The 24287-nt window shown below is 57.1% G+C and overlaps 1 protein-coding gene across 1 annotated transcript; it reads right to left on the bottom strand.

Moving 5' to 3' along the window:
* Positions 1 to 952: 952 nt before the first annotated feature.
* Positions 953 to 23872, bottom strand: RANGAP1 (Ran GTPase activating protein 1). Its single transcript, XM_036237569.1, has 16 exons — positions 23627 to 23872; positions 21143 to 21292; positions 16873 to 17000; positions 13961 to 14020; positions 13035 to 13214; positions 11260 to 11394; positions 9825 to 9983; positions 8622 to 8735; positions 8139 to 8238; positions 7964 to 8048; positions 6824 to 7001; positions 5804 to 5923; positions 4567 to 4669; positions 3261 to 3349; positions 2873 to 2994; positions 953 to 2019 (listed from the first exon to the last, which is right to left on the bottom strand). The coding sequence occupies exons 2-16, from the start codon at positions 21252 to 21254 to the stop codon at positions 1950 to 1952; spliced, it is 1755 nt and encodes a 584-aa protein (XP_036093462.1). The 5' UTR covers positions 21255 to 21292; positions 23627 to 23872; the 3' UTR covers positions 953 to 1949.
* Between the last annotated feature and the right edge of the window lie 415 nt (positions 23873 to 24287).

Here is a 24287-nt window from a genome sequence, read left to right as displayed (position 1 = left end):
CCCGAATTGTGGTGCTTAGAGACCTTGAACCAATGCTATCTTAGGGTTGGCTATACTTCTTGGGAGCATTCGGATCTGGGGGGAAATGCCAAAAACTGTAACTTTCTCAGTAAGCAGCAAGTTAGAGGGCCCAGGTCCTTCCCTGCACCTGGAGCTGGTCAAGGTCTGCACTACTGGGACCAATCAGACCTTCCTCACTGTGCAGGTTTGAGGAGCCAGGCACCGTGAGCCTGTCACGAGGTTAAACGAGATCTGCGGTTCTCTTCTCAGCCTGAGCTGAAGCTTGCACCGCATTTCCTAGGTGGGAACAAGGGCCAGCCCAGGGCGGCCTGGAGGGAAAGGAGCCAGGCCAGAGGACCCTGGACAGGCCCCTACACAGCACCGAGTCCCGGTTCCTCCATCTGTCAGATGTCTCTTGTGAGGAGTTCTGTTAGAACCTCAAGACACAGTCCTTGCAGCCCTCGCTTGTGGTCTTCCCTGACTTCACTGCCCACCATCCCCACAGGGAGTCGTGGTTATTGGTCTCCTGCACCAGACCAGGAGCTCCCCAGTCAGCGCCTGCGGCCCTGGAGCTCACAACAGGGCCCAGATGGAGGTTGGACAATGTTTAGGTCAGGCAGGTCCATAAACGGAGCAATCCAGGGACCAACAGAGCTGTGGCCCAGACTGGGTAAAGGTGGAGTGGGCTGGAAAAGCAGAACAGGCCCAACTCAGACGTCAGTAGATGGGAGAGGGGATCCGCCCACCCTCCCCCGCCCCAGGTCGCTGCCCTGCCCGCAGCAGAGGAGGCATCCGGGCCTGGGTGGGAGAGGCCTGCCCCAGGCAATGACAGGGTTGACATGGGAACTGCTTGGCCAGACAGACTGCCCTTGCAGACTGAGGCAGGGCCTCCGCGCCCGTGCTGATGTGGGCCCCCAGGCACTGAGGCCCTGAGAACGGCTCACTCACGGTGTCCACTGTTGCCACACACGACTTTATTTGTGGAGCCTCAGGCACAGCCCGAACACAAACAGCACGAAAGGAAAAGCACAGGGTCCTCAGGGCTGCCAAGAGACAGTCCAGGGCATCTCTGGCCCTGTCCCCATCCTACCCCAGGTCCTTCAAGAGCCTAGATGCAGCCCAGGCAGCAGTGGGCCGGCCCCCGCCCCGCCCCTGGTAGAGACCAGGTTAGGGCCTGTTACGGGTGCCCCCCAGGCCAGCTGCAGACAGCCTCTCAGCATCCAGGGGAGGGACCCCTGGGTCCAGAGCCAGCACCATCCACACAACTCTTGTTAGAGGGCCCTCTGTTGTCTGCCCGCTAGCTTCCTGTCCTGTCCATACGGCACGGGCACCACAGTCTGGCCCTCTGCCGACCACCCTATGCCCCCCTGCCCCTGACAGCTGTCTCTGCCTCTCATGCCAAGGGCTCAGCACCGCAGGGATGGATGGTGGGGACTGTGGTGGCTGCGGGATCAATGCTTGGTGACAGGAAGCAGAGGTAGCCACCAAGCGGCCCCAGGCAGGGTGGGAAACAGCCTGGACACAACACAGAGGGAGGGGACAGCTCACAGACAGGAACTCTCCTGGCTTTGGTACAGCCCAGGAGGGTAAGGAAGGCAAAGTGGGTGGGGACAGCCACCAGGACCTCAACCTGAGGCACAGATCAGCGCAGCGCCCTCAGATGGTGGCGAGTTTAATGGCAGAGCAGCTGGCGCCTTGCAGCCCTTTGGCCTGGGGCAAGCTCCCCTCCAGGGGACCAGGGCCAGCCCAGCGGGGAGATGTTAAAAACCCCAACCCCGACAGGAAGCACACACTGGCACGTGCACCACACCCACACACACGCTTGGGGGACTGACACGACACATGCGACAAAGCCCCTCTCTGCCTCTGGCCAGAGCCCTTCATCTGAGTCCATTCCCAAGTCACTGGTCCGGGCTGAGAGTCGGGGAGAGGATGCTCTGCATCTAGACCTAGACCTTGTGCAGCGTCTGCAGCAGACTGTGGCGGGCGAAGGAGCAGGACTCCAGGGCGCCGTTGGGCCTGCGGGGAAAGAAGGCTCAGTGGGTGGGGCAGCCCCGGGGCCTGGCAGCTCAGGGTGCAGAGCGGATGGGGCTCTCTGTGAGGCCAGATGTGTGCCAGATTCCGTTTTTCTAATTTTGACAATGCCTTTTCAGGGGAGGTGCGCGTGGGGGCGGGGGTGGGGGCGGGCACTTCCTCCTGTCTCCCTGCCGTGTTCCCCAGGGCACTAGGTTTGCTCGAAATGTGGCCGGTCAGAGCCCCTGGAGGCAACCCTGCGCAAAGGGGAGACTGAGGCCTGAGGAAGGCCAGAGGTCAGCTGAGGCCATACAGGGCCTCGCCTTCCCACTCATCCCTAGTGGGCCCCAGGGCCTGGAGGTTCCTGGTGACCTGACTGCGGCCAGTGGCCCACCATGGCCCAGGACCCTCCAGGAGGTGGGCAAGGTTTCCGTGTCTCTGGGCACTGGCGTCCCCAGGGGAGGGCCTGTGGTCACGGAATGCCCATGAGACCGGGCCCCTTGACCGAGGTTGCTGTGGGAATGAACAGAGAACTGCCCCAGGGATGCTGCCAGGCACAGGCCCTCGTCAGCAGTGTGACGTGGAAAACTCCTTAAGCGACCTGGGTTTCCTCATGTGGAAAATGGAGGCCCTGTCTTTCACAGAGAAAGGCACTGTCGTCGAGCCCCATGTCCTCAGCCGGGCACAGAGGCTGCCTCACACGAGTGCCTGTCTCATAAGGCTAGCGAGACCTAAACACAGAAGCCAAGAGCCTGGGAGGCACGAAGGTCTTTCACAAGCCCCAGCGGCCGGGCCAGGGAAGCCTCAGCCGGCCGGGGCCTGCCTGCATGGCCATGTGAGCTGACATGGGCACACTCACTTGGTCACGAACGCCAGCAGCAGAGGTGCAAGGGCCTTGGGGAAATAGTCCTGCTGCACCATGTGATTCAGCGCCATCAGGGGGCCGTACAGGTTGGCAATGGCCTTGATCTTATCTTCACTCTGCAAGGGGAACACACAGAAGGTGAGCATCGAGGTTCCCTGGGGGGGCCCTAGGTTGCCGCCATCCAGTCCCTCCTCAGAGAGCCTCACGGACGAGGTCAAGCTGAGCCCCATCACGAAGGCCAAGGCTGCTTAAGCGGAGCCAGGCCCAGGACAGTGTGGGTGACAGGCCCCTGCAGGACACATGTGCGATGGGGCGGATGGGTGTGGCCAAAGCAGCCACCAGTGCGCCCTCCCCCACCTGGGCCCACTGCTTCCGGCCGCACCTTGAGCAGACCCATGTGGATGAGGAGACTCGTGAGGAAGGCGTTGGCGTTGAAGGAGGATGAGCCGAAGGCCTTCTTCATCAAGGCATCTGCAAGGCAGAAGCAGCACGGGACAGGGTGCTTACTGGGGCAGAGGGCATGCGGCTCCCCCACGAAGCTGGGTCCCGCCTCCTTCTCAGGAACACAGGAAGTGGGTCATGGATACAGGTACCAGTCTAAGGGGACAGCTAGCACCAAGGGAAGGGCTTGACCTACCGGCCGTGACACCTTGGCCCTTCCCTGTCCTGGCCTCGCAAATGAAATGGGCTCGGGGTCCTCACACAGCTGAGGCAGAGACAGTGAGGTAGAGACAGTAAGGCGGATCACTCCCGGAGAAGGTTCAGCCATCTTGTGGCAGTGAGGGAGAGTGATGGGGAAGAGGAGCGGCCGAGGGCCAGCAGAGACCGCCCGCTGGGGCCACCTGCTCCTGTGCGGGGCTACTCTGGGAGATGGAATTCAGGCAGTCTGTTCCCGCAAATGCCCATGGGGTCGGGATCTCAGGGAGCAGACCTGGAGGCGCCCACCTGGCTCTCCCCCGCCTGCTCAGCCTCGCTTCCTGCCGCCCCTCCTGCCTCAGTGCTGCCCACGGTACGCCAACCCAGGAGGACGCATCGCGGGTGTTGCCAGTCCTTTCTACCCCTTTCCGCGGCGGAGCCCCTCGCTGCAGGCCCCTCCGCTCCTCTCTGCCTAGCCAAACCTGGCCGACTCCTGGAGACTCAGACACACATGGGCAGCGGGGAAGGTGAAAGGTACTATGACAGAGGTAACTAAGAAAACGAGGTGGCAGGATGGGCAGTCATGACAGGGAAAGTGACCCAGAGACCCCAGGAAGCCTTGAGAAAGATTGGTGAACAGCGGGCATCGTCCAGGCAGGGGGACTCCAGCTGGAGGGGACCACATGAGTAGAGGCTCGGGGGGGGGGGCGGGCAAGCGCTCAGTTCTCATCACCCCTCCTGAGAAGCCTGCCTCCACACGGGCCTTGCAGCTGTGACCAGCTAGTCTTCCTGTGGTGGACACCGCCTGGCCTGAGCTCTACCTGTAGACAGCTGTATGACTGGGAAAGACCTGTTTCCCCATTTGCATAAAGCAGAGAGAGAGCGCCCAGCCTGCTCTATGGCAAGCACCCAACAGGACAGGTGAGAGGAGCTGGAGAACAGTTCACACGTTAGCGCTGGAGCAGAGGGATTCCGGCGACTTCGAGGAACGTCACCTGAGTCCTAGGGCAGCGGAGGTAGGAGCCACCCAAGCCCCACGCCGCCCACGTTACCTACTGCATCCTGAACTGCTGTCCTCACTGTGGCTTCGTCCTTGAAGACAGAGGACACCTTCAGGAAGGCAGAGACCACCTTCTCCGGATCCGATGTGTCAGTCTGAGGACAGAGGAGACAATGGCTGATCACCGGATTTCGGTACGCACTGGCTCGGGCTCTGCTGCTGGCTCGATGAAGCCTTGCCAAGAAATGGGCCTCGGGCGAGCGAGGACAGGCCATGCCGCGCCCCGCGCTGTCTCCCCTGGGCCTGGCCCGTGCGACTGTGCCACACAGAGAGGGAGCAGATAAGCAATCGTCCTCCTTGTGACTCTGTGATCCCCTTCTTGTCATCTAACCTGAATAAATAATCCGGAAGGTAGACGACGGTCCCAGGCAACAAAGCTTACCTCTACTTCACTGCTACAGAGAACAGGGAAACAGGGCAAATGTCCAGAAATGGGGGGCTGAGTGCTCCACCCACTCACGGGATGAAGGGCTCAAAACGAGTTTTATTGACACAGGAAAACGAGAAGCGGTAGTAAATGAAAAGATGGGCCACGGAAACGTTTCTATTATACAATCTCATTTATCAAGAGGAAAAAGTACAGATAAAACATCAAAAGGAAATTAGCCAACATGCCCAGCCAGCTGAGCACGGGCCTGGTCCCTTCCGTTTACCACTCACTCTCTTCGAGGCTCAGGTGTCCCATCTGGACATTAAAAGTCACAGCATCTCCATCCCAGGGCAGCAAGAGCACTAAACAGCGCCGGGCCCAGTACTCAGAACAGCGCCCGGCACACAGGATTGCTCGACAACCCTCTCAGAATGAGTGAATGCAGGAACGCATACACGAATGAACCAACTAACCGGCAAATGAGTGAGGCTGGAGCAAGGGCAGCCTCCCTGCAGTACGCATGTGCCTGCCACAGGGGCCCTGGCAGGAGACAGTTGTTCTAGAAGCAGCTGGGCCTACAGAACACATAGAGGGAAGCCTAGGGATGTGTGTGCACGTGAGAGAAAAAGCTAATTCTAGTCGCCTGAGGAGCGGCAGGCCTGTCCTTCCTGGGGCCCAAGTGTGCCCACACGGGCGCACTCGCTCGTCCACGCATCTGCGGATTACGAGAGAATCCCCCGCAGCCCTCCCTCACCCCGCGGACAGCCTCCCCGCGCCCCGTCTCTGTGCCCTGCTCGTCCCTTCCGTGCGGCAGACGCGGAAGCCTGGGCACGGAGGTCTGCGGTCGAGGCGCTGTTACCTGCTGGGCTATCAGCACAGAGCTCTTGGGCCCGAGGCGCAGCAGCTTCTCCGGAGAGGGGAACGCCAGGAAGGTGGAGACGTCTGCGGGGGGCGGCGAGGACAGCGCGGAAGCTGGTTCCTGAGGGACAGGTGGCGCAGGCGGCACTGCCGAGGTCCGAACCCGGGCCCCACACCCAGAACACGTGGCCCTCCTCGAGCCAGGCAGGGCTCAGTCTCCAGAACGCTTCCTCCCACTCGTGTGCAGCCCCCACCGGTGGCCCTGGCCGGCCCCGAGCGCGCAGCCTCTGCGGTTGGGGCAAGCCACTGCCCTAGGACTCCGAGCGCCTCGCCATGACACGCGATGCCCCAGAAAGGACTCGAGACGCATGTGGGGACTAAAGTGGACCCACCAGGGAGGGGAATGTAGCCCAAGTAAGGACTGGAGCAAGCGCCAGAGGTGCCCGAGAAAAACGAAAGCAGAAACCAGACCATTTGTTCAGATGCTGCCATAAAATTGGAAAAGAAGCCAAATTGAGTGAGGGGGTCCTGAGCGACCCACCCCAAAGTTCCCCAAAAGCTTCATTTGGCAACCTGAGGGAACAGGAATGAATGACTGAGGGACCTGGCAGCTCTGATGCCACTGGCCTCCTGGCCAGGGAAAGGACACCAAGTGCTCCAGCTGGGTCATGGGCCCAGCCAGTCTATAGAATGGGGGGCTGTCCCTATAGGTCATTGAGGTGAGTGAGAAAAAATAATTTGTTTTTATTAACTCTGTCCTTTCAAAAATATGTACGTCTTACAACATGCACGAGGTAGCAGCAACACGTTCACTACAACCTATAAACAAACGCATTTATAGTGAGGTCAATACAAACATAGATAAAACGGCTACATTTGGGTGGTTTTCTTTTTTACTCACAGGAATGTGTAATTATAAAGTTTGCGGCCACTGTGCTTCCTAAGGGGGTTCCACCCACCATGTGGCCCCATAATGTCTTAGGATTTCACACTTGGACCCTGGTGGAGAACAAGAACTCACCCCACTGTCAGAGTCCAGAATACTCCTTGGTGGCGTGGGGGACCCCTCCCCTCGTGGCTGTGGCTCCTCCTCTTCTTCCTCCTCATCCTCCTCGTCCTCCTCGTCGTCCTCCTCCTCCTCCTCTTCTCCCTCATCGTCGTCCTCGTCCTCCTCCTCCTCCTCATCACCCTCATCATCACTGCAGGAGGAAGCTGGCTAAGCAGACCCACCCTGCCCAGTGGCCATGCTGGCGCCGAGGCCGGGCAGGGGGAGCAGCTGTTCCCAGGGTGGGGGCAAGTGGGTTGCCAGGGAGCTCATCACTCATTTCTCATCACCCAGGGAAGCCCATGCTGAGAATCAGATCTCGTCCCTGTCCCAAGAGTCCCCAGTCCCACCGGGGTACAAAGAAAAGGAAGAAAACTGTCACAGGGGGCCCAGGGTCTGGCGGAGACACTGCCTGGGCTGAGATGCCCAGGACTGCGCTACCCACACCTTGCCAACCATAGGAAACTACAACTGGGGGTGTGGGAGAGGCAGGAATTTCCTAGCCCCGAGGACGGCCGTTCCACTGTCCCTGGATCCCGAGCCTCTTGACACCATCTTCGAGTCCCCAAGTCCTTAGCAGCAGCGCAGGCCCCAGCACTGAGGGTACACGACTGAGATCTGACTGGTGAATGAAGCCGTCGTGGAAATTAAAGCAGCAGAGAAAAACGGGTCCTTCTGGAGGAGCCTGCCCACTGTCGCCCCGTCCCACCCCAGGGGGCTCTGCAAACCCAGGGACCCCGCCTCTGGCCTCAGGCGCTTCCCCTCTAGAGTCAGTCTCTCAGAGTGATTTTAAGAACAATTCTGAGAACATCTCCATTGCTACCTGGCCTCACTGCCACCCTGCCTAACCGGTCAGCATCGATCAAACGTCCCTTCGGAGGTCCCGCTCACCACTCAAACTCAACAAGGGGACCATTCTCAGTTCTCTGTCCCTCTGCTGAATGTGTGATAACCTGGGTATTCTGGACCCCTCGCCCCACTAGAATGAAGTCCCGTGGGTCAGCAACGTCGATGCCTTATTCTTGTATCGTACTGCTTGGCACATGACAGGGGCTCAACCGACTTGTTTTTAACGATGCTTTTCCAGGGAGGCACTAACCCCGCAGAGCTCCCTACCTGAGGGACGCCAGCACCGTGGCCATGCTGAAGCCATCCAGCACCTCCTGCAGCTGCTCGCAGCCTTCTTCCCCCAGGATGTTACCTGCCCGCCGGGGAGGGAACAGAGAGGGTCAGGACCGGCACTGGGGCCACCGGCAGGCCTGCGCCAAGGCCAGTGCCCCCATCTACCCACCGTTAAGGTCCAGTTTCTCCAGCTCGGCCTTGTCTGCCACAGCCTCCGCCACGGCCAAAGCAGCATCTCTCTTGATTTCACAAAATGACAAGTTCAGCTCCTAAAAAATAAGAGGAAGGGGTAGTGGCAGGCAGAGACGTGGGCTGGGAGACTATATCCCACTCTGAAGCCTCCAGGTAAGACAGGTGCTGTCCTCCAGCTGGGCAGAATGACACCAACAGCAAAAATGTCATTACCAGCGGTGTACCAGGTACTGGGCACACTTATACTCTACTCTGAGAACTTACGTCATGCCCGCCTCTCAGTTCGCAAGTGAAGAAACTACAGCTCAGAGAGGCGAAGAGACTGGCACGTCGCAGAGGGAGAATGTGGGAGCACCCAAGCCCGCCTGCCTTTGAAGGCCGGATGCTCTGCTACCGCCCCCCATGCATCTGCCCCACCCCCACCACCGCGCATGGGAGGAGCCGCGACCCCAGAGGGCACCTTCAGCTTGGGCAGGCCCCCGCGGACAGCGTCTGCAATGGCAACAGCGCCCTTGGAGCGCACCAGGCAGTCCCCAAAGTTGATCACCTCCACCTGTCGCAAGGTCTTCAAGGTCTGCAAGGAGGAAGTGCAGGCCAGGGCGAAGGTCAGACCTCCTCACCCAAGCCCTCCATGGCCAACGTCACACCCCGAATCAGTCGATACACTCTGTCCTCTCCTGCATCCGGTCCGGCCCCCTCCGCTTAACTTGTCTCCCTGGTGGCCTCCTGACCTCCAGCTAGACCTCCCCCCAACCCTGTTCCCACAGTACAGCCAGAACCCTCTTCCTCAAGCACAAACCCTCTCCGGCTCCCTACTGCTGACAGGAGAAAGTCTGGGAGTCAGTGAGGGCACAAAGTCTCCAGCCCTCAAGCACACCTTGACCGTGGTCACTTAAACCAATTGAGCACGGCTCCCTCCCGTCTCTTGGCCTCCCTACCTGCTGCTAATCCCTCTGCCTAACACAATCCTCCTCCCACCCTCTTTGTCCAGAGGAAGTTCACTTGTCCTGTACAACGAGACCAAAATGTGACCTCTTCCGGGAAGCCTGCCTAGTGATTTGAACTTCCTGTGTGCTCCCCAACACTTGCACACATCTCTGCCTATGCCACCCAGCAGCAGGACCAGCCTTTTGTGGGGTCGCGGGGCCCTGTGAGTTTGATGAGAGCTGGGGAGCCCTCCCATGCTAGTCACCATGTTTACGGCCCTGCACTGCCGCCGATTAGCCACTCCCTTCCCTTCTTGAACCAGGGGTTTTTTGAGGGCGAAATCTTTGACTCAACTCTGTGTAGCTTTTGACTGGTACAGGGCTGGGCGCTAGACAGGGGTCACTAACCAGAACCTATGAAGAAATCGGGCTGGAGCGGCCTTATGCGCAGCCTCTGAGAACAAAACCAGCCCCAAGAGCTGCGGTTACAGAGGCAGCTCAGGGGGAAGGTGGTGCAGACACTCGAAGCTGCCCGAGAAGGGTGTGGGCTAGCTCGGGACACACGCCTCGGTCTGGACATGTTTATACGGCTGGAGCCGTGGGGGTAACACACGGGGTGGGCGGGGCGCGGGGCAGAGCAGCCACCTGCTGACCCGGTTCCTCCCGAAGGAAGCAGCCATGCCCTACCTATCGGGGCCTGACCTGGGCCTGACCTGGCCCTGCCGCACCGGCCTTACCTGGGCCATGGCCACAGCACCCTTTTCAGTGAAGGTGTTGTCGTTCAGGTTGATGATCCGCAGCAGGGGGTTGATGGCGAATGCCTGGGCCAGGGCAGTGACGCCGGGGTGATTGATCCCATTCTGTGGCATGTGGACCTCTTCCAGAGTCCCGATGATCTGTGAGGGGCGGGAGGGAGAGGGCAGAGGTGGCGCCCGCGACACGAAGCAGGTGGAGGGCTGCTCCGCGCTCGGACGTGGGGAGGAGCTGCCGTCAGCGTGGGCAGGGGCCCGTCCGCGGATGTCTGCGCACAGATCCGGTCTGAGCGCACATTTGGGGGCAGCTGCATCCGAGGCCCTCCCCAACCTCATGAGGGAGACCTACCTGGGATTATGATCTCCACTGGGCACAAAAGACGGGGTCGGAAAGGCTAAGTGACTTGCCCAGGCTCACCCAGCTCGGAACACAGCTCTCTAGTCTGGTGTCCACCACACTGTGGGGACCCTGGGCTCTGGCCCGGCGGTCAGCCATGGCCCTTCTCCGGATAACGCAGCTCTGGGCCTTTCTTTCCTGGAGCCCTCCTGCCGTGTTTATCCAGTGAGACTGGCATTCCATGTGCCATGTCCTTTTTGGGGGGTGAGGAGGGTCTTCCCTAACCCATCTGGCCCTTTTGTATCCCAACCTTCTGACACTTCATTCTCTCTGCCTGGACACTCCGTCTCATTTGCTGACATTTTCTTGGTAAGCCGACTACTATGCACGCTGCAGCTCTCGCTCTGGATGCCTCCTCCCCCGGGAAGGCTTCCTGGATCCCCCACGGTCCTGCCATGTAAGGCCTCAAGCAGAGAGTGGACACTGCGGGGGGTGCTGCCCTGGCGTGAACACTGTTCGTGCCACTAGACATCGTCTGCCAAAGGGAACATTTCAATTACGCAGAGGAGGACAGACCCCAGAGCTCCCAGCTTCAAGGGGACAGGTGTCCTCTCACCAAGCTCACCACCAGGGACTCAGCAGTGCCTTGTGTGGGAGGGAGGTGGGGCAGCTGGAAGGGGACAGGAGGGGATAAGGACACCCGAGTGTGCTTCGCCCTGCACCTGGGCCGCTGCTCCAGCCTGCCTCCCTGTCTCAAGGACCAGCCTGTGCCCTGCCCACCAGAGGCCGGAGACGCTGACTCACACTGCTCTGGCGCCACCGCGCCCGTTTCTGAGCCTGGCAGATGGCACTCACTGCTTGGGGCAGCCTCACGCCTTTCTCAAACAGCACTGGACTAGGAGCCGCTGCCGGTCCACCTGCAGTGGTGGGTCAGGCACCTTCTCAGACATGCTGCAGGGTGAGCCAGCCGGCGGGCTCAGTGAGGAGAAGCGGCTCGCCTAAGGTCTCTAAGCTAAGTCCCAGAGCTGGGAGGCACACCCAGGACTGCCGCCATGCTGGGCAGGATGGGCAGAAACCACTCACCCCAAAAGCTTCTGCCAAGGCAGTGACTCCGTCATTCTCCAGACGATTTCTGCCAGCCACAAAGACCTTCAGGGCCAGCGGCTTGCCTTGGGCACTGGATTTTCGGTGACACTCAGTCAGGGCTGCTGCCAGGATCTGTGGGGAAAAGGCAAGGGGCCCGGGCCTAGGCAGGAGGCCCTTTGCCCAGCAGGGCAGCCACGCCGCTGAACTGGTCTTCAACACCCCACACCACCCACTGGTGGTGGGCACAGGGACAAAGAACTGTTCTAAAGAACAATGGTCACCCCTCACATGTGCCCGGCACCTTACAGACACTTTCCTGACTATTAGGCAAGTGACAGACTCTGGACCAGAACCCAAGTCTTCCAGGGTCTCTTCCGTATACCCCAACACCGAGCGGGAGCTGGCCAAAGAGACCATGGCCTCACTGCCCTGTCTGATGCGTGCCAGGGTCCAAGGGAGCCACACAAAACGACGTCTCAGCTGCTGCTGGGGACAAAAACCTCAAACCCAGTTTGTCCTGTCCTTGGGTGGCGTGTGAAGGTAGCTGCTAAGCCTCAGCCCCCCGGGACTGCTGGGCGGCACAGGTGAGGCAATGCGTGGAAAACGGAAGCATTTTCCAAAGATGTCCCCAGCTCTCCCAGCATATCACACTCTAGGTTGGGCTTCACCATTTTCTGTGCTGATGCAAAGCTTTTTATGTAATCTGTCTGTCTCTGTCTCTCTGTCTCTGTTTCTCTCTCTCTCACACACACACTCACACACTCACACTCTCTCACACACAGCTTATTACCCGATTAAAACGAGGGGCAGAGCCGGCTGAGACGGACATGGGAACATACCCCTGTTCTCCCTCCCATGGGGCAGGAAGGTGAAGGGCACCCTCTGCAGCGGGGTGCTCCTCAGCCTGGGCACTGCGAGCGTCGCACAGGCCCCTCTTGTTGCCGACCGGACTGCATGGATGCAGGTTCAGGTCCCACATCATCCCGCACTAGCTACATCATCTGGGATAACCTACCAAAGAGCTCCAAGCCCAAGCCTGGTTAAGTAAAAAACTGGAGACAGCATCAGCGCCTATCAGTGTGGATAAGAGAACCAGGTAACGCATACAACACATCTTTAAAGAGATTTCCTGACTGCTGTCATTCCTGTGGCCTAGCCTTTTTCTCCTTTTGGTCAGAAGTGGGAATGGGGGCCGGGGGAGACGGAAATGCAGACCGGCACTGAGTTTTCTAGAATTTGGGCCTAAAGGAACCAGAATGGAGCAAGAAAATAAGCATGGCCACCTCCCCTGGTGCAGATTCTGGGAAGAGGACAGACTTGTACGCCAACCAGCCTGACTGGCAGGACGGCGAGGCATCCTGGCCCACAAAGGAGCCGCGCCATCTCTTTCTGGGTCTCTCCCCGCTGCCCCGTGCACACTCTCCAGGCTTCGCGTGGCTCTGCCAGCTGTTCGAAGGGCACAGCAGGTCTAGGGATGCCCAAAGCTCTGCATTTTACAGAGCCTGCAGGCCGGAGCACATATGCAATACTGCTGCTGTGTTGCCAAGGCAACGTGAGGACAGGATGGTTGCTTGGCAACCCCACCCTCAAGGACTCCATCTCCTCTCCCCACCGGCCACAGGCTGTGCCTTTGAGGCCTTTCTCCTTTGAGGAGAGGAACAATGAGCAACCATCCCAGAGGGTGGGTGGCCGAGCGCACATACTTTAGAGGAAAATGTCGCAGGGAACTGGCTAGGGAGGGAGGGTGAGGGACAATGGAGACGCGCACCCACCTTGCCGCCCCCGATGCCCATGCCACAGTTGTTGAGCTTCAGTTCGTGCAGGGTGAAGCAGGCCGAGCTCTTCAGTAGGGCCTCAAAGCCTCGCACGCCATCGGGCCCGAACGCATTGTCACTTAGATCCAGCTCCACCAGCTGGGCCCCGGCTGTGATGAGTCCCTCCCCTAGGGAGATCTGGGCACAGAGGGAGCTCATGTCAGTATGAGAGCCACCTAGCAGGTGCTTCTGTGCCAGGCCCGCCGCCCTTAGAAGGCACCTGGATTGGTGGGGAACTGGCGGAAGGCACGGCCCGCTTCAGCACGGAGCTGTCGTACCATATACCCGAGACGGGAAACCCTGCAGAGGGCTCCTAATCCTGCTCGGCGTGGGGCTTGGTGCACGTGGGGTGGTCAGAGAAGGCTTCCCACGGGAGGTGACGTTTGAGCTCAGTCTGGATGCGAGTTCATGAGAAAGTTCCAGGAAGCAGTGAAAACATGAGCAGAGAGAAGGAAGCGCGAAGCAGCATGCTGTGTGCTGACCGGTCACGAGGGAGCGGAAGCTCAGGGCGTAGGAGCGGGAAATGCCGGGACAGGGGGCGACAGTGTAGGGAGCGACACCCACAGTGCAAGTGGAACCACACAGCTCCAGAACGAGCCCAGGAATCTCTGGCCTCCGCTGTCCCTCCTGTCACTGGGCCTCCCAGTCTCACAGGGCCCTTGAATCCTCCTCACTCTCTGGCTCCCCGTTACCACCTGTACTCGCACCTGCCCGTCAGATCACAGGGCAGCTGCCGTGCTTGCTTGGCTTCTATTTCAGCATCTCTGACACCCACAGGACACAGCTCAATCTCCAGAGAGAAGGTGTGAGGAAAAAGGCCTGAGAACTGCCACAAGGTCCCCTCTGCCCAGCTGCCCAGGGGAGCAGTGGCCTCGTGTGCTTACCAGGGCTGGTGGGATCTCGGACCGCAGCCTCCCGGTGAACATGTCACTCCAGTGGCATCGCTTAGGAGGACAAAAAGACGAGTTAGCTGAGGCCCTCAGTGGCTGTCTGCAGGCAGTAACTCTTCTCAAGGACTCGGACTCCCACGCCACCAGACTTAATTTGGGTTTTGTCAATGAAAAGATGAACCAGCTCTGGCCCAAACTGGTGGGACCTGGAGGCCCCCAAGAGGCATGGGCGTTCAGCAGAACTATAAGAAAACCCCCAATCTGCCCAACCCTCTGGTTCTCTGGGAAGGAAACCAGGATGAGAGAGAGGAGACCGGTCCCGGGCCCCACGGCAAGGCAGTGGCTGGTCCAGCACCAAGGTGGCCAAGTGCTCCTTTCCAGCGTCAGTTTCTCACATGGTATGGGCTGTGGTGACATGTGACGCAATTATGGGTGGTGGAGGAAGAGAAAAGTAAACAACATGGGGTCCAGTAGCGAGGAAGTTACTCTTTTTTCAAGCCTCCTGACCCCTTCCAGAGGAGACCTCACTTTGAGGCTGGTAGGTCTTGCCCGCCTCCCCAGCTCTTGTTTGTGACACAAAGGGAAAGCAGGCCTCAGGCTCAGGGCCTTTAGGTGCCCATGGTATGGATAACACTTTCCATTTGTAGAAAAAATCGTGTTTGTTTTTCAATTACTTCGAAGAAAGTGGATTTAAAGAAAATACTAGGTAAATGTCACAAAAGTGGTGGCCATGTGACCGGGCTGTGTTATCATTTTGGCCAGCAGTTTAGTCTCCATGCACACAGCCCTACTCTCCTTTTGGGTTGTTTCTGCCCAAAATGTCAATTCTGGCAGCTCTGTCCTTTCCTGGACCAACCCTGGGAATGATGGGCCACAGAGAAGCATCTTTCTCCTGAAAATCTGGTCCTTAAAATGAATGAACTTAATCTAACCTTGAACAGGGGAGTCGGCTTCGGTAGAAGGTAAAGCAGAGTTGCTCATGCACCTGGGGCCTCAGGGGGCTCCCGCCACAGGTCTGCTCAGTGAGTACACGGCACGCAGGTGCTAAGGGCCAAGACAGGCAACCGCTGCCTGTGCACCGGAGCCCCTCACAACTGGCATCTGTCCCCAAAGCTTCCCAAACCCAACTCTGATGCGCTCAGGGGTGGCACGGGGCCCCAAGGCACAAGGCCTAAGTTCTGATCCCAACTTGGCTGACGCCAGGCCTGCTACGCCCTGTCTCTGACCCCTGGTGTCCTACCTTTGAAATATGCTTTAGACTTCACTATCTCCACCAAGTGGGCAGAAGACCCGTTAGGAGGTTGGGCTGATGTGTGGGCTCCAATCCCAGCCCGCTCCTGCTGGGGTGGGCCACACTTTTCTCACCCGTCAAGACCTAACTTGTACAAAAAGGGAGAGTATGTCTTATCTCAAATCAACCCTGGGCTCCTTCCTGCATAGAAGTAAGCCTGAGACGGTGGGGTGACCCAGGGCACTGGGTCTGCACAGGGGGACAGCATGCACACGGCTCTCCCCCGGCTCAGTTCTCACATGAGCCTGCACCCGGGCATCACTGCAGCCTCCTGGGGAGGAAACGGTCCATGAAGGAGCCGGATTCCGCTGAGTTTAGCGCAAGGCCGTGTAGTGCACACCAGGCGGCTTGAACACAGGCCCCTGGGTGCTGAGGCTCGGCTCCGGCAGTCTCCACGCCCGGACACACCTGCTCTGTTCCTGTTCTACACAGGTCACCAGGGAGGGCTGAACTCTCTCATAGGAAAATGTCTCAGCTTCTGCTAAGGAAAGGTTGGTCCTGGGCAGGAGAGTAGGAATAATCGCTGTCTGAGTTGCTCACCTGAAGGCGATCTTCCTGAGGAAACCACTGTCAAGGGTCACTTCATAACCTGGCTCCGGGCCCTCAGTGGGCAGACGCCCTGGGTTTTCGCTCGGGAACCCCAGACCTGTATTCCTGCCCCCTCAGAAAGCATAGTGGTGCCATGGAAAGAGCACTGGACTTGAGAGTATAAAATGCGGCCCAGGCACCTACCAGCAGTAGGATCCTGGGCCATTTACTCGGCCCCTCTGAGCCTCGGTTTCTACTGATTTACAGAACGGAGATAGTCTGGTTACATCGGTTGCTGTGAGAACTGTATGACTCGCATGGAAGGGCATGGCATGAGCCCAGCCTCTTATTACAAGAGCCACTTCTGGTCTGGAAAGCAAGGCTCTTCCTGCATGACTCTTCAGAGGCTTTCGTGTGCTAATTTACACCGGGATCTCCGGGAAGAGGGGCATGCAAGGACGGAAGTCCTCCTGACATTTTGAACAGGCTACCCCACTTTTCTCAAAGAGCATCTTGACATACTGGTGTTCAGTGGAACCCACTCTGGGACACACTAGAACGGGTACTACGTGGATCTAACTGGTAAGAAAGAACCTGCCATCCCTCTGTGAGGAGGGCAGTTAGCACCTTCCCAACAGCCCAGCATCTGAGCTGAGGCCCCGCCATCAGGCAGTCTTCGCCCTGAGCTCCCGCTGGGCGGACTGAGCAACTGTGGGAACAGGGAGGGTGTCGAGGCCTGCTTCTGTGCCACCCCTCCTCACAGGTGCCAGATCTGCACTGCGAGCTGAAGGCGCTCCCTGTCTGGTTCTGCCCCTTCCCCGTTTATGTCACGTGTGTGGCCCACTAAACCTCGTACGCTCCTAACAGCGGCTCAGTGTCTGTTACTGGAGGACCCAAAAGGACACTTCATGCAGGATCAGGGGCCCTGGCTAGTGCTGAGTGCTCTGGGGAGGCCAGAAGAAGAGGGGCTATTTGTGGTGGCCATCAACAAGGCAGGGCCGGGAGGTCTGGACACAGGTGGGTTGTGGCCGTTTGAGCAGAAGCTCATCCCCAAACAGTCTGGGCCCACTCGTCCTGCAGCTCTCACCTTCAGCTCCGACTTCTTCTCCAAGGCCTTGGCGATGACTTTGGCTGCTTCCACGCCCACCGTGTTGCCCTCCAGGCGCAGAGCCTCGAGGCTGTCAAAGTCTTCAATCTCTTTTATCACATCCTTGGCTGTCAGGACCAAAGAAACGAACCTTAGACTTCCGGAGTCATGAACAGCTCAGAGAGGAGAAAGCCTAGCCAGGACCTTGTCACTCACAACTCCAAAGGCCATGATGTATCTCCCATGTGCCAGGCCCTGGCTTACAAAGGACAGTCAGATAGGCTCGCAGTCTAGCAGGGACACAGCTACACAGACAATTCTGTCATAAATGTTGAAACAAGGCATGTATAAAAGGCCTGGGGGCCAAGAGAAAGAGCACTTGGCTGCTTGGGGTGAAGAAAGTGCTCGTGACACCTCGTGGGTGGTGTGCCTGAAGCCTCCCAGGACAGGGAGGGCACCGGGCCAAGCAGGGAAATGGCGCCCACATCAGAGGGCCAGCAGGCACAATGGCACGAAGGTTTTCAAGGTTTCGATCATTCAAGTTTGGGGTGCTCATTACTTTAGTGTTTTATGATTATGAAAAATTCCAAAAGACCTAAATGTCTATAAACAGAAGACAGGTTGATAGGCAAGTTACCGGGGTAGTTACACTAACGTCTTGACGAATGGTGACAAAGGCATTTGACTTACTTTTTCCATAACATTTTTTAATCGTTACATGTATTCCCGCTCTCACGCGCGTACAGAGGAAGGCTCGGCACGGAAAGCGAACGTCAGAGCGGTTACGTCCGGGCGGCGGGAGCGTGGACGACCCTGCGTCGTCCCGTCGTCTGCACTAACGCGCTCCCAATCCGGCGGGTTATAAAGCAGCTTTTAAAGTTTCTATAATATGATTCTACTCATCAAAAAGAAGATGAACTCAGCTACGTTTAGGAAAAACAGGAAAGACTAGAAAATATACCAAAATTGACAGTAGCTATATCCCTGAGCTGTGTGATAATGAAAATAGTTTTTACCATTTTTTTAATGTTTCTGCATTCTATAATGAAAACGTATTAACTTTATAATCTGAACAAAACACACCACTTACCTAAAACAAAACAAAATCTAGGCTGGCTGGAACAGGATGGAGTGGGGTGGGGTGACGTGGTAGGGAAGAGATGGAAATGGATACGGGAGATAAGAGTTTGAACTTGACCTTCCGGCTGACAAAGCCCACAGGTCTCAAGAAAGGTTGTGACATGCAACCTTAAGCGGCTCCCTACGAAGTCCCGGGCTGGGGCCTTTGCACGCACCTGCCTCCCACCCTCTCGCCTCGGCGGTGGCTGCGCTTCCTCAGGAGCCCTTGCCAGCCTCGTGGCCGGGTCAAATCCACAGCCCCCCAGACCCCATCTCGCACGTGTACACAATTTGAACCCATCTAAATGATTATTCAATCATCATGCGCTGACTTCATTAACACTGTCCTCCTCACTGGGTCATGAGCTCCATGAGGAAAGGGACTCGCTCTGCGTCTGCTCACACATGTATGGATAAGCACTTAACACACTAACATGCGTTTCACACACATTAACTCATACATTCACATTTGTTATGTCTATTTCACGACTGAGTACACGGAGACACAGAGAAGGTAAGTAAACGCCTACAGAGTCACACAGCGAGAAAGTGGCGACCAGCATTCGTTTTCCGTTTCTCCTTTCACAGGTGGAAAGACTGCATGGGTATGAGCCTCCCATTTTCTAAAAGGGGAAGCTGAGGCTTCGAGGCATGGAGTAACTCTGCCCAGGACTTCAAGGGAAATGGCAGAGCTGGCTTCAGACTGTGTTTCCAACAGCGAAGCTCCGTCCTCCTCCCCAGACCCTTGCTCTGTGCACAACCACGGACTCTGTGCAGCCCCCCCACGGAGGAGCCCCTCAATCCCTCCATTCGCTCTGCCCCTCTCCTGGGCGACCCCTCTGCAGGCAGCACCTAGGACAAGGGCTGGAACACCTCCTGGGCTTTTGGAAGACCTGCTTCGAAAAGGAGTCCTCTCCAATACCCGGGGACTCACCAGGTCAACACGGAGAGAGGGATGCCCGGCTCGAGGGCATGTTTACGCAGCCCTTAAAAGCAAGGTGACAGATGCCAGGGCCCCAAGGGAAGACAGCTGATGCTGCATAAGTGACTTAAGCACAGAAATACACAGGTGCGATGCTTCCCAGGAGTCTGGCCTTGGGGAGAGTCACGAGCACAGACCAGCCTTGGAGGACAATGCACCAGAATGGGAGGGGTGGGGACGGGAGAGAGTGGAGCCACGAGGAGCTGCCTTTCCCACTCAGCTTCCAGTCCAAAGACGGTCAGTCACACCTAAACACGGCTTAGAAACAGGCCCGAACCATTCCAGAATAACCCAGTCGCGAGGCTGCGTGGCAGGGGTTTCTCTTTTCAGCCTCTGCCACCTCGCAGAGTAACACATTCCAGGTGTTTATCCTTTTGCCATGTAAAACAGGAAGGCCTTTCTTTGGTCCTTAAATGACTTCCTGCAGAGAAAAGGGCCTTGTTCTATCATGGGTTTTATGCCTTGCCCAGGCCTTGCCCACCCGAGACACACTGGCTCACTCCTGGCCAAGATTAAGTCACTTTTTAGGCCAAGGATGAGGCCACCAGGCATCTCAGCACAGCATTTAAGGGCCTCTGCCTTGGGCTCCCTATGGGACTCTGACCTCTTCCGAGCCCACGCTGTCTCAGATCCTGTGCCGAACGCGTGGCTCTCGCTGCCTGCAGCACCCTCTCTCCTTGAAATCCTCCTTCAAGGTCAATACCACCTCATCCAGAGACTTTCTGGGCCCTCCTAAGCTAACCGTGATCCCTTTCGCCTGCTCTCCTTCCCAGAGCCTTCTGTTCACATCTACCAAAGTGTATTCCATCTTCTGTCCCGTTAGTTATGGGGCTGCCTCATTCTCGTTTCAGGTTAGGAGCTTCTCAGAGGCTGGGGCTGTCGGTCGGGCATCCCTGTGACCTTCTGAATGAGAGGCAACACATTCAGCCTGGCCTGGGAAGGGATTATCTGCACTACTTTAGGGCCAGAGAAACTTGAGTTCAAAGCCCAGTGGGACTACTTACTGCTGTGCCCTAAAGCAAGTCACAGCCCCTCCCTAAACCTCAATGTTCCAACCTGCAAAATAGAGATAAAACCTACTTCAAGAGCTTTTGTGAGATTACTATTTGTATGACACTTAAGACTGCCTGACACAGTGTTCAATGAATAGCATTTAGTAGCACATCCATGTTCAATGCACTGAGCTAAATGTCTACAGAGAAGCACGGGAAAAAGGATATAGCTAGAGCTTTGTTAAAATCCTGGCTTTGCTGTTTAAAAGCTGTAGGACCTTGGCCAAGTTATTTAAGTCTCCTCTAAGTCCTTTTTCCTTATTTATACAATGGCAACGTTTCTACCTCCCTCCCTCAAAGATGAGGCAAGACTCAAAAGTAATAAAGCAAAGGGAAGAACTCGGTACATTTCAAGGGCCTGCAGAGATGTTAGAAATGTGCGTCACTGTGCTCCAAGCAACCCAAGGACTCGAGCAGTCTATGACCTGGTGGAGGCGGGCAAGCCTACCTGCACACCGAGACAACCAGGCAAGTTGAGACCAGTTTCCCTGGCTGGGCCGGAACCTTGAGAGGCCCCAGGGTTGGTCCGTGCCAGCCATGCCTTGGCCACGGACAAAGAGAAAGGGTCTCCATTCTGATTCCTAGCTCCCTCCAGTCCTGGTGCCCACACACAGACAGGAGCATCCGCCCTCTCCCGGGGGCATTCAGCTGCATGGACCAGGCCTCCTGAGAGGGTCTGGATTGTTGTTTTAATGCAGCTCCAAGAGGGCCTCAGCTCTGAGAAAGGTGACAGGTATTCCCAGACCCCTTGGGATGATGGGGGTGAAGGTCGGGGTGGATCTCAAGTAAGGAGCCAGCACCCACATCTTGGGACTGCTGTTAACTATAGTCTGTCATTGCCTCTGTGCCCCACAAGAGGTAAGCGGCCCTTCCCACCTGCAGCCTGGGCTGTCATGGGCAAGAACGCCCACTGCAAACATGAAGAGTGGCAAGGAAGCCTGTGCACTCCGGGCACATCACCTTTGAGCCCCACTGTCGGATGGGCCCAGTGATGCCTCACAGAGCTGCGGGAACAAATAACGTGATAACGCAGCTAAATGAGTCTGACAACTAGCAAGAGCCAGTGCCCACGCGCACACCCCCTTCCTCCCTTGGGCCAGCCCCTGCAGGAACTCACCATCTTCTGCAGTGTTGAGTTTGAGACTTTTGCCTTTGAAGCTCAGCTGTCCTCCAGCCACCTGGGTTTGGGCTAGCGTCTCTGCCAACTTGGCAATGTCTTCAGAGGCCATGTTGGACACGCTGGTGGCCTCCCCTGGAAATCTACAAACTGAGAAGGCCAAAGTTTCATTAAGGGAGAAGAGTCTCCTGCGGACCCCTGGTTGGGGAGGGCAGGGTAGGACATCAGCTGCTTCAGGAGCCTGAACCCTCCTCCCCTGCTACAGAAATCCCAAGGGCTAAGCCACTGAGAGAAATGGAAAGAAAGAGCAATATGAAAGGAATAGTTCTAAAAGGTGGAGAAGGTAGCAAGAAAGCAGAAAAATCACACACATTTCGCCTGTGAAGAGTTACCATCTTGCTACAAGTCTTCCTCCGCCCAACTGCCCCAGCTGGGACATCCAGTAAAGCAATAGAAGTCACCCAGCTGCTGCGCCCTGGTGAGTGGTGACTGAGTCTCAGACCCGTGGCTGCAAAGAGCTGGCCCCAAGCACACACCTGCCTGATCATCTTGGCTGCTCTCTGTTTGAGGGTCCCACTTCTCAAACAGGACGTAGATAGCTATGGGATCCAGGTCATCCATCTCAAAGAATGCCCCCCTACCCGTGCTGGCATGACTCTGGGGGTGGGGCACAGGGGACAGCCCACTGCACATCTGGTTTCAACCTTGGCCAGGAGACAAGGCAGCCCATGCTGGTCAGAGCTCAGGGGTTCCTAGGAGACCAGAGGTCTCTACATCACAGCAGCCGCCATCACAATAGACCAGGGGCACAGTCTCTGAAAACAGGAGCTTCCGGCCTGGAGCTCAGCAGACTGATAGAAAGGAACACTCCATTTCCCCAAAGAGGAAATGGCAGGTAATCCAGGGAGACCAAGGAAGACTGATATGGGGGGATTGAACTAGGAGATGCCCACAGAGACCCCTACCAGAATGATTCCTCTCCCGATCTGGTCATCCTCAAGACATAGTTGTGATAGCTCCCCATCCTCCCACTCGCCCAGGCTTCAAACTGCCAACTGCTCACCCCTTCTCCTTATCTTAACCCTTATCTCCCTGTCTGTCTGTCTTTATCAACAAGCACAAATTATTCTTCTGGGTACGGAGGCGTCCACTCATTCATTCAGCATTTATTGAGTACTACTGTGTGCTGGACATTATTCCAGGTACCAGGAGTACAGCAGTGAATGAAACAAAAACCTTGCCCTCTTGAAACACATGTTCTAAACAAAATATTTAGTTAAACAAGACAGTACCTGATAAGAAAAATAAACAGGGAAAGAAGTGAGGTAAAGAATTTTTGGGGGGTGGGGAGTGGGTGTCGCAATTTCAAGGAGAATGGTTAGAGAAGGTATTATTAGGATAGAAATAAAGACGTGATGGATGTCAGGGACTGGGCCATGCAGATACCTGGGGGAAGAGCATTCTTGCAAATGCAAGGGATCTTATGGGGGAGAGGAGGCCAGTGGGGCTGGAGCACAGAGAGGGACGGTGAAAGGGAGGTAAGAGAATTAACAAGAGGCCCAAGTCACAAAGGCCAGTTTAAAGACTGTGGCTTTTATTCGGAGTGACAAGGAGAGCCACTGGAAGGTTTCCAGGAGAGGAGAAGGGTGATGTGGCACATTTTGACAAGTCCCTCTATCTGACGAATTCAGAAGGTGCTCCAACGATGAGAGGAAACTCAATGAAAATCAGCCCCAACCCCATCACCGCTAGCGGTTCTGGGAGGGGACAATCTTAGACTAGAAAAGTGGTGGTGGGGCCTCCAGGTGGAATAGGAACACAATTTATCAGCGGGAGGAAAGCCAGCACCCTTTAGTGTACACACACGATCCACCTGAAAGACTACGAAACCGAAGCACAGAGGGTGAGTTCATTTGTCCATAGTCTGCAAAGGGGCAGCGGCAGAGCAAAGACAAACAGCAAATACACAAACGGTCCTCTCCCTTCTCCGCAGGGGCGTCACACTTTTTTAGGTGCACAAACCTCGCTGCTGCGAAGCGTTAGCAGTGACTCACGCCGATTCCTAAGGGCTGTGGCGTCAGCCCAGGGCCTCCGTGGGTGTGAGCCTATTGGGAGTCGGAGGCGGCGAAAGAGCGACGCGCGAGTTAGGGCCGCAAATGACAGGCGGGCAGCGTGGGAGCCCCACCCGGGATCCCTGGCGGGCGCGTGCCGCCTCCACTTTACACTGACGCTAACAGGAGACGCCACTGCTGGCAGCGGCGGGCTGGGCGAGCCAGGAGCCCTCCCTAAGCCTCAGTTTCCCCATTTGTGAAAAGGGCCAGCAGCCCCACGCCCACACCTCCGCGCTTGACCATCGCAGTTGCCGGGGAACAGGCGCTCAGGGGCGCCACACCTTCCTCGCCCAGTTCCACGGTCGCCCCGCCCCCAAGCCCCATCCCCAATCCCAGGCAGGTGACAGGGAAAGGAAAGGAACCTCGACCGTACCGTAAACAGACGCTGCCGCGTGGGACGACCCAAGCGCGCGCGTCCGCCCGGCGGACTGATTTAGGGTGCGGGTCCGGTCGGGGTCGCCGCCTCCGAGTCCAGCAGTCCCGATGCCCAGCCCGCCTATCCGTCAGCTCTCCTGGTAGTTCTCGCCACTCGCGCCTCGGTTACCACCTGCTCCCCACACGGCCGCGGATGATGGCGGAGGAGGAGGATTTTGAAAGCCGGCAGTTTCTTTCCTTGGTTTTGATTTGTTCGAGGCCGAGACGGCTGCCCCTGCCCTTGCGCGCGTGGCCTCTCGGGTATGGTAGTCTAGTTCGCCCGCGCAAAGCGAGGCGGAGCGCAACTTCGAACTACAACTCCCATGAAACACCGCGTCCAGAGCGCTTTCGTGAGCTCCTTCTTCGCCCTCTATTTTCGCCTTCTGGCTCTTTCTCCGCGAGACCACAGGGCGGCGTTCAGCCGCGAGCGCCGCAAAGGACTACAATTCCCATAATGCCTTGCGGCCAAGCGTCCCAGCCCTTCCGGAAAGGTGCTCGTTCACAGAACTTGATTGACAAAGGCTGGCGCTGTTCAAGGCATGCTGGTAGATCTGTTCAGCGAGAAATAGGTGTCCATTCTCTGAGATGAAAGCTTCGGCCTTTTTTGTCCCATTAAATTG

Source organism: Rousettus aegyptiacus, unplaced genomic scaffold (genome assembly GCF_014176215.1).
Source record: "Rousettus aegyptiacus isolate mRouAeg1 unplaced genomic scaffold, mRouAeg1.p scaffold_m13_p_2, whole genome shotgun sequence".
NCBI lineage: Eukaryota > Metazoa > Chordata > Mammalia > Chiroptera > Pteropodidae > Rousettus > Rousettus aegyptiacus.
This window is presented reverse-complemented; position numbering and strand designations above follow the sequence as displayed.